The 17,621-nt window shown below is 47.7% G+C and overlaps 1 protein-coding gene across 1 annotated transcript in view; it reads right to left on the bottom strand.

The window, feature by feature from the left end:
* Positions 1-1,734: 1,734 nt before the first annotated feature.
* LOC119395690 (formylglycine-generating enzyme) overlaps positions 1,735-17,621 on the bottom strand; it is a 100,489-nt gene continuing 84,602 nt past the window's right edge. The window contains exons 8-9 of the mRNA XM_037662693.2: positions 9,896-9,955; positions 1,735-1,987 (exon numbers count right to left, since the gene is read on the bottom strand). Coding sequence (XP_037518621.1) covers positions 1,874-1,987; positions 9,896-9,955 — 174 coding nt within the window. The 3' untranslated portion in view covers positions 1,735-1,873. The remainder of the gene's footprint in view (positions 1,988-9,895; positions 9,956-17,621) is intronic.

Here is a 17,621-nt window from a genome sequence, read left to right as displayed (position 1 = left end):
TGTAATTCATACTTTACTGTAGTACATTTACTGAGATGCGCTGAATTAATGTTTCTTTAGTCAACCAATAAAATAGTAATTGTTTGGGTTTAAGGTCCCAAAACCGCGATATGATTACGAGGGACGCCGTAGTGGAGGGCTCCGGAAGTTTCGACCACCTGGGGTTTTTTAACGTGCACAAATCTAAGTACACGGGCCTCAAGCATTTTCGCCTCCATCGAAAATACGGCCGCCGCGGCCGGGATTCCATCCCGCTACCCTTTTTAAAACATACGCCTGCACATACCGTATATGAAATGGTGCTTCGACTAAGTAGACAGCAATGCCTCCGTGTAATAATAATAATAATAATAATAATAATAATAATAATAATAATAATAATAATAATAATAATAATAATAATAATAATAATAATAATAATAATAATAATAATAATAATAATAATAATAATAATAATGAGTTGTATTCTTGTGTGTGCTGATGTACGGAAAACCCACTCCTGCGATAGCCCTAATTGGGCTGCAGTTGTAAAAATAAAATAAAAATAATTAATGGGCTTTTACATCCCAAAACCACGACATGATTACGAGGGACGCCGTAGTGGAGGGCTCCGGAAATTCTGGCTACCTAAGGTTCTTTAAAGTGCACCTAAATCTAAGTACACGGGCCTCCGGCATTTCGCCTCCACCGAAGTGAGGCCGCACTTCGATCCCTCGAGCAATGTCTATATGAATACATGAGAGAAGTAAACTGGTAATACTGAATGTTGACACAACATTTTGCTCAAATGTAATGGAAAACCCACTGAGAGCAGAGAACCTGGGGTGCAGCCTGGGTGGGTGCAGCTATAGCTGCGTGCCTCCTGGTTCTCCTTTTTCCATCGTTTCTGTGTACACCAAGACACCTGCAGCCTAAAACAGAGCCTGCAGCTCAAGGGCGTGCCCCTCTACAGCAATACCAGAAAATTACCAATGCACTCACACGTAAACTTTGATCGGGGTTTTTATTAAACACTTGTTGGGCTGTTAGCACGACCAAAATGTAGTGAAGACCGTCTTTGTGATGTAAAATATTTGTTCTGTCTTTTCCTACTTTATAACATAATGATTCAACACAGTGTAACATATAGTTGCAAGAAATATCTACACAAGAGTCTCTAGCGGTTATTTTCATCACAGCCTATAAGAATAAGTACAGGCAGAGCACGACGGTACTTTGAAGGGTGCAACATCATCAAATAGTGGCGTTTTCTTTACCCTTCAAGAATCCTTTCGTCGATATGCGCACCCTAGTTGGAATGTTGTCATAAGGTCACTGCTAATAAAATGGCAACGTTCATACTAACGTAGTAGCTGTGATAAAATCATCATACGTATACGACGGTCAATACACATGGAGGATGCTTTAAGGCACTGGGCTGTCAAATGCACGTCCTTTCACTACTGTGAAACAAAGCGACTGAAGAAACTCTGAATGCTTAACATCATGCATCCATTCTTGGAGGTGCACAAGAAAAATGCTTCTAATTAAGTAACATTTGTAAAATAGAAGAGCACCTAAGTCAAACCATGCCTGTAACTCGGCAGCAGCTGCAGCTTTTCTACCGCACCGTGCACGGATTTGATCTGGTACTTTTGTGTAAGTCCAGAAACAGTTCTATACCATAAAATATATACGACGTCAACCAAAGGCCCTTGTTTCTTAATTTTTGGTATCTATTTTACGTGCTGTAAAAAAAAAATTCTGCATTTTTGATGCTCGTTCAAGAAAAGTTCGAAGAGTAGCAATAAGCGGAAAAACAAATGTGCATAAATAGCTATAAAAATGCGTGCAAATACAGGAATTCGTGATTTCGAGAAACGGTTTCGAAGCGTCACAGCTCGTCCCTGGGCAGTTTGTCGGCTCCACAGCGAATCCCTACATTGTAGGCACTAGTGTCAGGGGTGTTCTGGCTCCTTGCAGCACATCGGTAGCGGTAGCAGTATGCCTGCACACACGAGTCAAGACCACTACTGATTACATACGCAATATGAATTAATGGTAACTATCGCGTTCACCCAACCGCATGAACTGTATGCGTTTCCGCACAGGTAACATGCCCTTAAAATTACCGAACAATGCAATGAGAATGACTGCCATGTAATCGTTGAATGTTGCTCAATCAATTTTGAACACTGTACACTGACAGTAACTATTGTGGAACAGCAAAAAGTAAACAAAAAGAACAAGTGGCCCTGCCTCCACCAGACGTGAGCACGCTACTATACAGTGACAGCAATTATTGTGGGGCAGCAAAAAGTAAACAAAATACTTCAGAGCCCTTCTACTATGTAAAGCTGGACGATCAGCGAAGCTGCACTTTTTGATAACTATGTTGAGCCATATATGGTAACTGCTATATTGACTGTATAAAACCATATATACATATATGCCTTATCTCTTGCTATCGTCTTCTATTTTCTTTTTACTTTGTCACCACGGTAACCAATGATCGATACGGGAGCGGTGACGCGTGGTCGACACATTCACTTCAGTGTAACACGTCACACCAAATCATACGCTATTGTTGTTCATCAGTCAGAGGGCGGCTATTAGCGACTTCTCGTTGCCTTCGCGCACATTCACGCAGTTGCTGATAGCGGCGCGTTCTTCAGTACGGACTACGCGCGTCCCAGCCATAGCAAGACTAAAGTACAACTGCTGATAACGTCGCTGATAAGGCCGGCACGCAGCAGGTGCGAAGAGGAGACTTGCGCTGGCGCATAGGCCACCGTGGATTCAGTTTTGTCGACGCGACTTTTTCTACACACCCTGTCGACGCACGCACTTTTTGGTCAGAACCAAGCCACATAGAGCGTCGCTGTAAAATAGTAAGTATCGCCCACAAGTATAGCATGCTACAATACAGTGGCAGTGAGAAGCGAAAGCTGGACACGATGCGCGAACGTATAATAACATCCAGGGGGGTACTCAGAAATGTTTTCGGGGGGAGGGGGGTGGGTTTAACCATACTTTGCGTATGGTTCGTGCGTGCGTTTGTATGGGTGCGTGTATTAGTAGAACATTAGCATTAGTAGTATGTCTATTGATCGAAATGTTTCGATGCGCACGCCGACTCCACCGAGGATGGATGGATAGATGCTTCCCCTTCCACCGAGATGCTAGGAAGCCGGGGCCATCTCGTGACAACGGAAGAAACCAAAAAGCCACGCCACGTAACTGCATTCTAAAACCACACGTACGCGTTAAAACGCGTCAGTGCGTGGCGTGTAGACTGGGCGCCGCGCCCACTCTCTATTAAGAGAGAGCGCGCAGCTTCGTGTAGCCGCTCGCCCTCTCCCTCCATAAGGAGAGGACGCGGCGCCGAGTCTACACGCCACGCGCTGACGCGTTGTAACGCGTACTGTGTGCTTAGGAGCGCGCACGCGATGCGTTCGTCCTCACCCTTTCATCTTTCGCAGTGCTCATTCGCTCGGTTGCAAGGAGGACGTTACCACTGAACGCAGGAACGGTTGCCTAAGAGCTGCGGCTTTAATACTGATAAACACTGTGAAATTGTGAGAACTCAACGTTAAAAGCTGCCACGTTTTCAATCAGAAATAATTTTCTAAATGGTATCCAGCGTTTTACTTCCTCTCCTCTGTCCATTGCGTCTTATTACGCAAATTTATCTAATCAGCAAGACAAATAAAACGGAAAACCACGTATTACACACTCTCTTACAAAAGCAGTATAAAAATTTCATGTAACTTGTAATGAATATACTATGTTTGCGAACTTTAGACAACATGCACATTGTCTACATACTGATGGCAAGGTTCCGCGTACGTTTCGCGTACAAACGATATATGCTTCCCATTTCATGACAGCGATAAGCAGAGGCAGCGTGGCTTGTGCTGCCGCAAGCAATAGGTGCTTCATCGCACTGCCACCACTATCGTCGCTGCCCTGTCGCCTTTTAAGCGGCAGTCCACCCGGACATATGAGGAACTTGGAACTAGACATGTGCGCCGGACCCGAAATCACTGGCGGCAGCGCGCCGGTGTTTCCACCTCCGGCGGCGGCGCGTGAACGACGCGGGGTTCATCGGACCGGCGGCGGCGCGGCGCGCGGGGGAGGGGGGCAGGGGCGTAGCCAGGGGTGGGGGGGGGGTTGGGGGGTCAACCCCCCCGAAAATTTTCAATTTTGCTTGCGTATATATACACGCACACATACAAACACACGCACGAACATACAAACAGTATGGTTGAACCCCCCCCCCCCCCGAAAAAAATTTCTCGCTACGCCCCTGGGGGGGGGGGGGAGGGGGAGGGCGAAGCAGTGAATGCGATAAGTACACGCCGTAATGTTACATGAACGAGGGCTAGCAGCTAACACTTTTTCCTCCGATCTCACTTAAAACGCTGGTGTATGGCAATACCACCGCTCCCGGGAGAGAAGCGCTTTTCGGTCAGTTTGTCGTATCAGTGGTCCGAGCGCGAAGCAGTGAGATCACAGCGCTCACAGCGCGTAGAAGGTATACGAGCCGTCCACTGGGGCATGTCAGCCGAAATAGCACGCGTGCCAGCGCTCTCGACCGCGCCCTTATAGTCAGAGTTCACAGTTGCTGCTCGAGTTACGCAGTCCCTCTCCCCAGACATCCCTTCCGGCTCCTTCGCCCAGCAAATGGCGGGCGGCCGCCCCCCCCTAATCATCTAAGAGGGGGGGGGGGCGCAAATCTACCCCGTACATTGACCCTTCTAGTCACCTAAGAGGGGGGGGGGGCGCAGAATCTGCCCCATACATGGACTTTTTAGGGTGGGGGGGGGCGCTGCGATGAACCTTCGCCCCCCCCCCCCCCCGAGGAACCCTGCGCACGCCTATGTATGGACCAGTCGAGAGTATGTACCCTGATGATGTCACGTGAATCACTGTTCTGGCATCACGAAGTGCACCAAAAGACAAGAAACGCCAAGAGAGAATAACGCGCTTGTTGTTTTTGTTTTTTGTTGTATTTTCAGAACCTTTTAGGGGCCCTTTACAAAAGCAGGTCGTGCAAACACGGACACAGGAGAGTAGCCAAGGCACCAGAAACGCCGCTAACAACTGAAAAATCACACAGCGGCGGAACCGAAGGTAGACACAAATATTTATCTGCGCATTCCCACGTAAAAGGCCATACCTATCAATCAAGTGCGAGTAGCGGTCTACTTGAGAGATAGCTGTTCGCTCTCTCGACGTTTCCCTTATGTCCGTGTTTCCACGTCATGTCTTCTTAACATGAATACCTACCAACTAGCTCAGCTATATTCTAAGTTTGCTATTCTCTTTACTTCTGTATTTATTTATCGATTTACTCGAGTAAGAATGAAAGAAAAGAGTGTACCAACGCACCGAGATATATATATATATATATATATTACTTATTTATTTTATTTATTTATGCACAGTATACTAGGTCCAAGACTCCAAGAATACGCTATCCAGTGAGTTGGGTCGTCGCCCTTTAAGGATGGACGCGGCAACATTAAGGTCAGGCAATACTCGTGATATTTCTGGGGAAGAAAAAGATACTACAACCTCTGGGGAGCTATTCTCGATGCGTTCATCCAAAGGAGATATTCACAGTCCATTTCGGCAGAGCGCATTCAGTGATTCGAAAAAGCGGTGAGCCTCGCTCTTGACCACGTCGCCGCACCCGACCCGCCAGCACATTCCTATAGCGTAAGAAGAGAGTGAACGAAATGCACAGAAACAGGAACTTTTCAAGCCTGAAGTTGCATATGAATGTGTCCCAGATGTTTGAGAACGATGCAGGGAATGCGTACCGATCTTACAGCTGTATTAGACGAGCGACCGCATTAAACCTAAATCGATGGCTAACACGATCAAAAGACATGTGCACCCAAAATCGGATCTCTGAGGGCTGCGTTCGTTGCATTGAAGCGCATTCCGTCCCTATCATTTGTGTCGAGTGTTTGAAAGCTTCGTGATGTCATGATTGCGCTGCAGAACAAGAACCGGAAACAGGGGGCGCGCTTCTCGTCGAGCTCCCGCTATTCAGCGGCCGCTGAAATGGACAGTTCATTACATGGACACATCGAGAAGAGCCCCTCCGTCAGAGTGCTGTGTTTTATTTCCAGATTCCCCATTCGAATTAAAAGAAAAGACTAACGGCGGCGCGCCGCAATAATGCGCGGCAGCGGCGGCGGCGTGATCTCTCTTGGACTTCGGCGGCGGCGCGAGCGGCGTGACCAAAAACAGGCGGCGGCGGCGGCGCACACCTCTACTAGCCACTGTACCTCTACGTGGAACTTTAGGAAGCACTGCAATCACGTCGCGCAAGTGGGCATGTCACGTGGTCTTTTCGTATTTCGTGGGCATTTGCAGGAAGCAGGAAAGCACTAATACTTAATAGATAAAAAGTTAGAAACGGTCTAGTCGGACGTTTTGCAATCGATGTACAACTTTTTATTGGAATTTTTTGCCCAGCGTCATTGTTTTAGAAACTGGTTAATTAATCTGGCCCGATTAAGCTATTAAACAGAACACAATAAATAGTGCGACTTACTCCCTACAATAGTCAGCAACATGCGTCGTTATATTTTTAAACTGTGGCTAAAGCTAGCTGGGGCACCCTGTACAAACAATGTCTCAAAGGTGTCATGAACCACCCCTCGGGCTTGGTGGTTCATGACCCCTTTACGTGATTTGGTGGTTTCATCACAGTGTACGACAATCTAAACAAAATGCTTGTGCCTTTGCTGCTGTATTTGCCAATGCGTGGGCGAAGGACTCCTTCGAGCCATCCTTGAATGACTTTTCCCTTCGCCTCCCATCACATGTGTGGCAATAAACAAATCAATGTATACGTTTCCTTCTTAGCTTTCGTGTTCTGTCAGCAGAAATGGGAGGATGCTTGAAGTGGGCACTGTTACACGCACTTGCTTTCGTTTCTTCGCGACCGCCTATCACTGGCTAAGCAAGTGATATCGCCCGGGGCAGGCCACCTCAGAATGCGTGGGAGCCTTCGCGATTGTTTTGGAATGCTCGGATAAGATTGCGGACACGACGCGAGTAGTTTACTCTGGAAGTGACGCGGGCACCAGCAATATCTCTGAAATGTGCGATGACGCACGTACAAAAGCCGACGCATATTTCAAGGAACAAGAATTATCAGCGACCGACGACCGCGCTCGCCACTATCATTGTAGTACTGCGAACGTTGCTTACTTGTTCTGTGAGTATTTTTGCTTTGCTGGACACAAGTTTGCCCACTAAGTCTATAATTTGTGTTTGACGTAGCAAAATGACGATATTATTATGAAGCACGCCGTTGTGAAGGGCTCCGGAAATTTTGACCACCTGGTGTTCTTTAAAGGGGCCCTGCAACACTTTTCCAAGTAGTCATGGAATGGCTTAATTAAAGGAGCTTACTTCCTCACGATTCGACCACCGCAAACATTTTTAGAATCCGTCCAGCACGAGCGGAGTTAACAGATATGTCGCACGCTGTAATTGCTCTCTTTCTCTCAATGGGAAAGGCACAGCGCAACTGAGACAATGGACAAAGTGTTGCAGCGCTCGTGTGTGTTGCGCGTTCTTGTCCATTGTTTCAGTTGCACTGTGCCTTTCCCATTGGTCGATATGAACCAACTCGCCCAGATCAAAGCCTTATACTGCAACATACCTCTTCTCTCGTACTGACGGAAGCGCTCGAAGCTAATTAGGGAGCGGTGGCACGGGGGAAGATGGTACGTCAACATGTACGTCAAGCGCGCCTCGCAACCTTGAGCACTTTTTATTTTTTTCCCTTCGAACGCGTGGAGTACTTTCAGCGCGATCGCGCGCGCGCGGGGCCAAGTGACGGCCTCCCGCGGCGGCCGCATTAACTACCGAGCGCGCCATGTTCAAATCAGCCAATGGCGTGGCCAGTGGCAGTGACGCCATAAGCATTCTTGTCGAGAGAAAAGGAAGCGTTCTTTAACTGACTTCGAGAATTTATTGTAAATCCCAGGCCGCGTGCTGCGCTACAACGTTTGGCTCGCGTGTTCTCGGGAGCCTCGACTACCGATCGGCAGCGTTTTCTGACCATGTTGAAAAAGTGTTGCAGGGCCCTTTTAACCTGCGCTGATATCGCTCAGTACACGGGCCTTCAGCATTTCGCCTCCATCGAAATGCGACCGCCGCGGCCGGGATTGAAACCGCGGCCTTCGGAAGGTCAGCGGCCGAACACCGCGACCGCTGCATCACCGCGGCGGACGCTCACTAAGTCGAGTCTTTTCCAGTTTCATTGCCGCATTATTAATCGTATATTTGCGGAAATTCTGGAGGCTGCCTTCCAATAATGAATTCTCATTATCTTGCCAGGCTTTTAAAGGGGTACTGACACGAATATTCAGTTGTCGTTTTTTTGCGTCAAATGAAAGGTCAAGCCCTCAAGAGCCTAGAAAAGGTAGTGCTAAGCGTGAGTGTGCCCTGAAAAAGTAATTATAGTATGCTTTTAAAAGCTAGTTTCGGTTCCTACTGTACCCTAACGTAACAACACGGTATGAGCTTCTCGTCACGTGCTCGCACAATATATAGTGACGTTTCCACGGCCGCTCCGCACCGTGGCTCCGTCGGTGACGCACAAGCGGCCATTTTGAATGTTTTTGGTGACGCACAAGCGGCCATCTTGGAAGTTTTGGTACCTAACGTCATCACAACTAGACAGACTGCTGCTTGAAGTCACCAGAATTTGTACTGTAGCCTGACAGTTATTATACCTGGGGTTTAACGTCCCAAAACCAGGTTATGATTATGAGAGACGCCGTAGTGGAGGGCTCCAGAAATTTCGACCACCTGGGGTTCTTTAACGTGCACCTAAATCTAAGTACACGAGCCTCAAACATTTTCGCCTCCATCGAAAATGCAGCCGCCGCGGCCGGGATTCGATACCGCGACCTTCGGGTCAGCAGTCGAGCGCCATAACCACTAGAACACCGTGGCGGGGCGGTAGCCTGACAAGCTAGTGTCGATGTCAGTAGGAGCGCCATGGAAAAATTGACTTTAATATCAAATTAAAATATCTTATCAGCGTTTACCGAGCTTCACACTTGCTCAGAGCCGTCTCTGCATACAGGAGATTTGTACGGCAGAGTGAACTCGCCTTCGAAGAAAGGTGTCACTACCCCTTTAAATATTACCCTTATCTTCTGCATAATAATTTTCAAGTCTACTCCCTCATCATGGAAACCAGTGTACAGTCAGACGGAACAAGAAAACCGCAGCGAAGTGCCAATTTAATGCGCTACCTCACACTGATTCCCCAAGTCCACAATTATTGCTTGCAAATCATCGCCAGCGTTTTTGATAGCACAATGCCATTTAAAAACGTAAGTTTGCTACAGTATTCGCTGACGATCTTGCTCGTAGTTTTTCGCAGTCTAACAGGTAGATTACTTCAAGCATGCAATGAGTAGCGGTTTAGAGATATCGTCTTTTCACCTGACCATATTACGACAGGTACTTACTTTCCCGCTGTCTGGTGGATAATTAAGGATCTCTAGAATAATTATAAACATTTGCAAAGGTAATAGAACATGTATCCTGTTTTCCTTGACCAAGCAATGCCTTCACGACCACTGACAAATCAAATCAAATGTCCTTTTCACAATCTGCGAAATCCCAACAGCAAGAAACTGTGATGGCGAGCATTAAATTTTATAAGGCACCCTTTCATGTGGTCGAGACAGGCGCAACATACTGAAGGAAAAAGGGCAACGGAAGCGTCCAATAAACTGGCATACACCTCTGATGGGATCGTTTTCGTTACTACATGATGCGAGGTATTTGACTGCTGCCAATATGACCTCTAAAGGAATGAACTATAAATAAATAAAAATACACGTGGTACTCTCGATGAAAAACTTGCCTTGTGGCACATGAAGGAGCCGCCTTTCTTCACTTTGTCTGTGCCGCTCGGGGGCCCTTCCTGCAGGAAACGAGAAACAGGGACAGTTCAATATATCACACCAGGATTCGAACTTCAGTCATTCTGGTTTATTTTCTCTTCAAGTGATGAGAAGAAATGATTAGTAATTACATTTTGGCATCGTTACGCTTATTTCACTGGAGTATAGGGTTCTGTGCCACTACTACGTCTGAGGCAAGATATGATTCGGAAGGGCACCAAATCCACAACCTATATATTTTTGCTGCAGGCGAACAATTGCTAAATATGCTGGGTATTTTCATCGCGCGGCGTTTTGAAGCTTCAACTTAACTTGGGTGCATATTATATCAATAGGTATCAATATGTGTTGTTCATTGCACTGATGGCATATGTATGCTCTGGTAACTTGTGGCTCCACCGAAACTTGGACCAAACTTGATGGTGCACCTGTGAATACCTATGATGACCATGAGAAGAAAAAAAAAGTGTGCGGTTAGGTGAACTGGCATGAATGATATTTCATGACATCCTATTGGTAGAATTTCCCGTTGATTGGCAGTGATAGTGTTCGAGGATTTCATGGGGGTTGTATGCGATGCTGTCGTTTGTGAATAGACTTTAAGTGCGCTCAGCGAAGGAAAATAAGGGAGGAGTCCTGACTACTTTTGATATCACGGAATTTTTCATATGGCACCGCGAAATCCTTCCACAAACCGGAATCGAACTTATCATTTCAGCGTGCGTCTTATTCTAGACGCGAGAAAACGTTAACTGAGGCACGGTGGCAAACGTGGCTTTCACATTTCTGAGTAGCGTGGTTTGGTTCCCCTAGAAACATTGTGAAATTCAGCTTGCTCGATAACATTCAAAGAAAATTTATCCGTTTCATCTTCCACGACTACAGCATCACCATCTCACCGACACTAGCCCTACAGTCATTGAATATTAAATCACTACTCTCGCGATAACAGATCGAAGCTTTAAATTCTTTATATGCAAATATTAACTCCTCTTCGGGTCTTTTTGATGGTAACCTCTCCACACTTGCTAACGCAAGTGGTATACCCGTGGCTCCCACGCCTCGAACTTAACACCTTTCTTTTCTCGCATGCACTGATACCTTTAATAGCTTTTTTTTTTTAACGTAAAATAGAGTTTTGCAATTCTCTCTCCGTTAAGACTCGCTTGTTACCACAAAAACATCCTTTACTTGCAAGTGATCTTACTGGCATACCATTAGTAGCATTTTCCTGCATTTTTGTTTGTTGTCTTACTAGCATTATATGACAGTCCCACTCCTGCTATAGCCCTAAGTACTGTGGTACACGAAAAAAAAAATGATACATATTAAAAAAAAAAGAATATTGTTCTGTGCTTTCATAGTTTCTTTACTTCCGGCACACAATTCATTTGATTAAAACACAATGAACTTAACTGCCTGTGCAGCGTCGTTCCGGGAATAAAAAAAAAAATGACTAACTTAGGTTTTAAACAAGATACTATAAAATGGAAATATATGGCAGCGTTTTTCTGTTGTTACTACTTGTTTCTTTTGCAATATTTTTGTGCATAAAACTGCGACATGCTAAACACGCAACTTTACGTACTCAGCAGTGATGCTACCGCGGACTTCTGATTTGCAGCAATTTTTGGAGCAGCAAAATTTCCGTTTTGGAGCACTTTGGAGCCGCAAAATTTTCATCTTGGAGCACTTTGGAGCAGATAATTTTGCATCTGGGAGCACTTTGGAGCAGCGAATTTTACATCCTGGAGTGCAATACAGAAGCATATTGCATTAACATTCAAGCACCTGAGTATTATTATGGGGCTCTTATTAAGCTAGAAATATTTCGATTCATTGCAAATCTCATGGAAAAAATCATCGCAGGAGCATAGGCGTGCGCACAGGGGGGGCAGCCCCCCCCCTAATCACCTAAGAGGGGGGGGGGCGCAAAATCTGCCCCGTACATTGACCCTTGCAATAGCAATTATATGGACACTCTCGGCGGATTTTTGCCGTCGCCGTTGCCGTAATTTTCCGTATAAAGTCCAAATTAACAACATCACCACGCGCATTCTAGCCGCGGGTAAAAGCTCGCGAGCGCTGGCGACGAACGCGGCTGAAGCGGAGATTAAACTAGCCGGCCGTCTGTCTCCGCCGCACGGACAGCGCATGAGATAACATCTTCCCGCGTGCGGGCCTGCCGTCGATTGCTCATCAAACAGAGAGGAAACGCCCCGCCCGTCTTTCGTAAGGAGCATGAAGGGACGCCAGGGGAGCGGAAGGGGGGGGGGGGACCGCATCTTTCGAAGGGTGCAGTCACTTGCGAGCGCGCTATCTCAAGGCATCAGGAGACGACTCGTAAACTTGCTGTGCTCTCAACGCTTACTTCGCGTTTAGAGAACTCAGAGCAAGAAAACGCTTCGGTTCCTGGAGGGGCCTATTCCCTTAAACCAGCGTTTTGTTGAGTTACGCGAGATCGGATCCAAAAGAGTTAGCTGCTAGTCTTACTTCGTTTCATAATACAATTTTTTGGTATCGCATTCATTGCTTCGCTCTTAAGCGAAACTGAGTTTTTTTAACCGTTAGCTATTGACCCCCGAAAGCGAGGGGCGGACGTGTAACATGGCGTAGCCGCTTCACTGTGGGCCGTCAGCGACGGGCCCGCTACTGACAGCTACGCATTTGCGGCTGCTCCGACCAGGAGATATGATTTTACTAATGAGATGACAGTTTTAAAAAAGCAAGTAAAAAATTCGAATTAGAACCCTAGCACATGAGCTCGAAAGGGCAGGGGGTATTTACCGCAGAGTGATTACAAACTCGGACGTGCTGGCGGAAGGAAATACGAAAATGCTGTTCTGGATGAAGATCCATGAATAAAGTATATCTGCGGAAAAGTGTCAACGCGTTTCCACCGTTCGCGTGCTCTTCCATAAATGCGAAGCAAGGAAAATTCGATATTGTCCCATATATCTACTGCGAGCGATCCCAGATTTCATTCCGCATGTCCGGAAACAGAAGTGACAGACATTTTAGCGGCACTCTTTGCTTTCCTTACGTGCCGTGCGACGCTTGAAACGAGCTATCAGCAGCGTTTCTGGAACAGACGACGTCCGCCGATGAATCACCGTTGCACTTTCTCGCTACCGATAGGCCTAGACGTCACGAGCCTCTGCGGAGAGCGCGTTTTGCTGTCGAGCCGACTTGCAGAACAGGAGCTGCGTCGGCACCGTGCATGGCATCGTGGCTTACTCGGAACGCACGCGCGAGCGCTATTTATTAAGCGGAATAATTCTTGGTCCATGATTGCGACTTTATTGGCAGCCCCAAGATCGAGCTGCACATGTTCTTACGCGCCGGCGGTGCAATTTCCGGTGATAGACGCCCCCAAACCCGAGACATTTGGCGCAGTTTGGCGCAAATTTCGTCGATATTATCAGGATGGCGCATGCAGTAAATACAATCTGGCGCACTTTGGCGCAGTTGGCGCAGGAGTGGAATCACTGTACTCAGTAAAGTGCCCTTAATTTTAACGGGAAACAGCGAAAAATGCCAACACTTACGCCGGAAATTTCAGTTTGTGCACTGAGTTATACCAGTTGTAAACACAGTTATGTCCGATTTTACTCAATACTCATGGAACTTCGCTTTCAGTCGCGGGAATGTGGCGACAAATCAGACCGCGCTGGCATCGGTGTGGACCTCCCTTGAGGCTGAAGTATCGAAGTCGCGGAGGATCGCCAAGACTCGTAGGGGGCGTAATATTGTGAAAACGCTGTCGCAGACTGGCGACCAAAGTAAAAGTCCTTGCCGCCGCTAAGGAGGTCCGTCAGGGATGCACTTATGGAGGCGAACTTTCGAAACAAATGTAGGAAGTACGAATACAAACAAACAAACTGTTAAGCGGTTTATTGGACAGCACTCGGCGACAATGCACTATGGCGACAGTCCAGGCAAAAGCACGGGCTCCGAGCGCGAGTGGCGTTTAGAAGAGGACGACCCACTAGGAGCCGCTGGAGAGCGCAACCGTTAAGCAGTACCAATTGCTTCGCCACAATTACCCCGGGTACGAAAAGGGAGCCGTCCGGCGACCTAACAGCTCGTTACTATGAGTGGGTCATAGTAGGCCTTGAGGCGCTCCACGTTGACTATGTCGCGCCCTCGACGGCGCATGTCCGAAGCTGGTTCGATGGGTTCGATCAGGTAGTTGACCGGGGATGTGCGCTCGACGACCCGGTAGGGGCCTTCGTATTTCGGCAGTAGTTTTGAAGAGAGGCCGGTTGCAGTGGTAGGAACCGAAAGCCATACGAGCGCTCCGGGGAGGAACGTGGACTCAGAAGTGGTGGCGCCACCGCGAAGGCTCTTCTGCCGCTCTTGTTCGTGCGTTGTAAAGGCCTTTGCAAGCTCGCGACACTCTTCAGCAAGCCTGGCTGTGTCAGGAATAGGTGCACAATCAGATGGATCCGGCTTGTAGGGTAGTATCGTGTCAATGGTGTGCAACGGGTGCCTTCCGTACAAGAGGAAGAAGGGTGAAAAACCAGTAGTGCTCTGAGGGGCGGTATTATAGGCGTAGGTGACGAAGGGCAGAATGGCATCCCAATTTGTGTGATCGGCGGCGACGTACATTGAGAGCATGTCGCCGAGCGTGCGGTTGAAGCGTTCGGTTAGGCCATTCGTCTGCGGGTGGTAAGCAGTAGTTTTGCGATGAACAGCATGGCACTCTTTGAGAATGGCTTCGACGACTTCCGACAAGAAGACACGGCCTCGATCGCTGAGAAGCTCCTGGGGTGGACCGTGACGCAGCATGAATCGGTGTAGCAGGAAGGAGGCAACATCACGCGCTGTAGCCGCTGGGAGGGCAGCGGTTTCGGCGTATCGCGTTAGATGGTCAACGGCGACGATGGCCCAACGGTTACCAGCCGACGTCAGAGGGAGTGGTCCATACAAATCGATGCCCACGCGCCCAAACGGACGGTTAGGGCAAGGTAATGGTTGTAGACCGACTGGTGACACGTGCGTTGAAGGTTTTCGGCGTTGGCAATCGAGGCAGGAGCGGACGAACTTCTGCACGTAGCGGTACATTCCTCGCCAGAAGTATCGTTGTCGAATGTGGTGGTAAGTTTTGGATACCCCAGAGTGCGCGCATTGCGGATCAGAGTGGAAGGACTCGCATATTTCAGCAAGCAGACTTCGGGGTATCACAAGTAGCCACTGGCGGCCGTCGGCGTTGTAATTGCGTCGGTGCAGTAGGTAGTCACGAATGGCGAAATGGTGGGCTTGACGACGCAACGCGCGAGTGGTTGGTGTTGTCGACGGATCAGTGAGCAAGTCTATTAGCGAAGCGATCCATTTATCTTTGCGCTGCTCGGTAGCGATGGTGTGAACATCGATAGAAGAAACAGCAGTGTGAGACACTGAGCAGGAGGCATTGTCGTCAGGCAAGGGGGAGCGCGAGAGGGCATCGGCGTCAGCATGCTGACGTCCGTTGCGGTACAGCACGCGGATGTCATAGTCTTGCAGGCGAAGTGCCCAACGGGCGAGACGGCCCGAGGGATCCTTCAATGACAACAGCCAGCATAGTGCGTGGTGATCGGTGACGACATCAAATGGGCGACCATACAAAACAAACAAACAAACAAACAAACAAACAAACAAACAAACAAACAAACAAACAATCAATCAAACAAAAACAAACAAACAAACAAACAAACAACTTCGAACCTCGTTTAAGGGGGCCCCTGAAGCTGTTTGAACAATTTTGTGCAGCCGCATTGAGCAGGCAGGTAAATTCTTTAAGGTCATTAGCAGACTGATTTAGTCTCTCAGCGTAAAGTGTAATTTTGTGTAAGGCTTTGAATCTGTCAGTTGCTAGAGATCGTATCATAGCGCTGCTGTTTTCAGCCGCCATGGCACTCTCCACGGGTGAGCGACGTCACAGGGGCGACCGATCCGATTGATGCTCCACACACGTTCCCTGGTTCATTATGAGCCTGTGACCCACACAGCTCGACTGCATCGCTCCTCCTCCTTCTTCCTATGTGCCTGGTTCTTGCGAGGCGGCTGCCAAACAGCCTCTTTGGCCGGCGTTGCAAAGACACGCAATGCACGTGAAACGAAGCCGTTAACATGCGCACTAGTGTTTCGCTGCAGTCTCTCGCCGACATTGACCTTGGCTGAGCTTAAAAGTCAAATTCACACAGAGAGGAGTTTTCTGGATTTGCACTGGGAGAAGTAGAGCTCTCGCTCTAAAGGAGCTGCGCACTTCTGCGCTGATAAAAACACGCCCGTCATGAATTAGCCGATCGACTGATTTGCCTGACACATGGAACAGAAATATTCAACCAGCTCCGATTCACGGACACTGATGAAACAGCGAGGCTGGTGGCCTTCCCTTCGTCAGGCTATCGCATTTCTATGTGTTGCAAGTCTTTCAGATATGTTGTATCACTGCTCTTTATTAAATACTCTTTGTGAAGCTTTGAGATGGTAGCATAGTTCTATTGCATCTTGACCATACCACTGTTTTACACAGGTTTACAAAGAAGCCTTCGCTTAAGATGCACTTCAATGGCAACGTCATCAGGAATGTTTCTGGGAAGGCACTCTACAGTTGTCTCAATGTCAATCGGCATATTCACTACCTGTCCTCTAATCCCATGCTGTTCATTGCCGTGCGTTAGCCCGTTCCCGCATCAGTTCTCGCTGACGCTCACGTCGGGCGGCTTCTTCATTGGAAGAACGAGGAAGCTTGACCATTCTGAAAGCGCAAATGTCGCAGAAAGGAGACAACTGCGTTCTAGGCGAACGAGAGCAAGGATCTTCTTTGTTTTTTTGCTATTGGTTATTACTACTTCGCGCGCCTTCGGTGCCCGCAGTCTTCTTCCTCTTGTTGTGTCCTACGTGTTTTAACAGCTTCCGGCCCGCAACAAGTTTTCTTCTTCATTTTTAGTGAACCAGTGGTCAGTGGTGCCATTTACACAATTTCTGTGGCACACACCCGTAAAATGAACCGTGTTTTTTCTTCATTTTTTCGACTAAGAACAGCTTCGCTGTTAAAAGAAAAAAAGTCACGGTTTCAACGCAAGGGCGAAGCAATGAATGCGATAGCAAGAAAAGCGGCCCGTGATGAACGCGCTGCTACGCTGCAGAAACACCTACCCCCCCGGCAGCAACTACCACGCGAGCAGACAGCGGAAGGGCAAGGTTCTCCCTATGCAAATAGTAGAAGAAGCGAGCGAGCTGGCCGATGACTTTTAAATGCGCCCGTTGCGCTCCTCGCGCCATCTCGCTGGTGATGAAGAAACGCTTATAAGCGCCTGCCGTCTGTGATTCCTGCCAGCGGTAAAGGGTGTGTATACTAACGCTCGCCGTTAGCTACCTGAAGGATCTGCGCTTTGTGGCGTAGTGGTTAGCGCCACGCGCTGAGGAGCGAGAACTCGCTGGTTCGATTCCGCGCTTCGGAAGCATTTTTCTGAATTATTTTTTGGGGGACTTCCATATATATATATATATATATATATATATATATATATATATATATATATATATATATATATATATATATATATATATATATATATGACATAATACAGGCTTACGGGAACCGCGTTTCATTCAAAAGGAACCTGACCCTCAAAGAACGAAATGCAATTAAAAACTTACAAGAACGCCCAGACATCGTAATTAAACCCGCCGATAAAG

Source organism: Rhipicephalus sanguineus, chromosome 6, assembly GCF_013339695.2.
Source record: "Rhipicephalus sanguineus isolate Rsan-2018 chromosome 6, BIME_Rsan_1.4, whole genome shotgun sequence".
NCBI lineage: Eukaryota > Metazoa > Arthropoda > Arachnida > Ixodida > Ixodidae > Rhipicephalus > Rhipicephalus sanguineus.
This window is presented reverse-complemented; position numbering and strand designations above follow the sequence as displayed.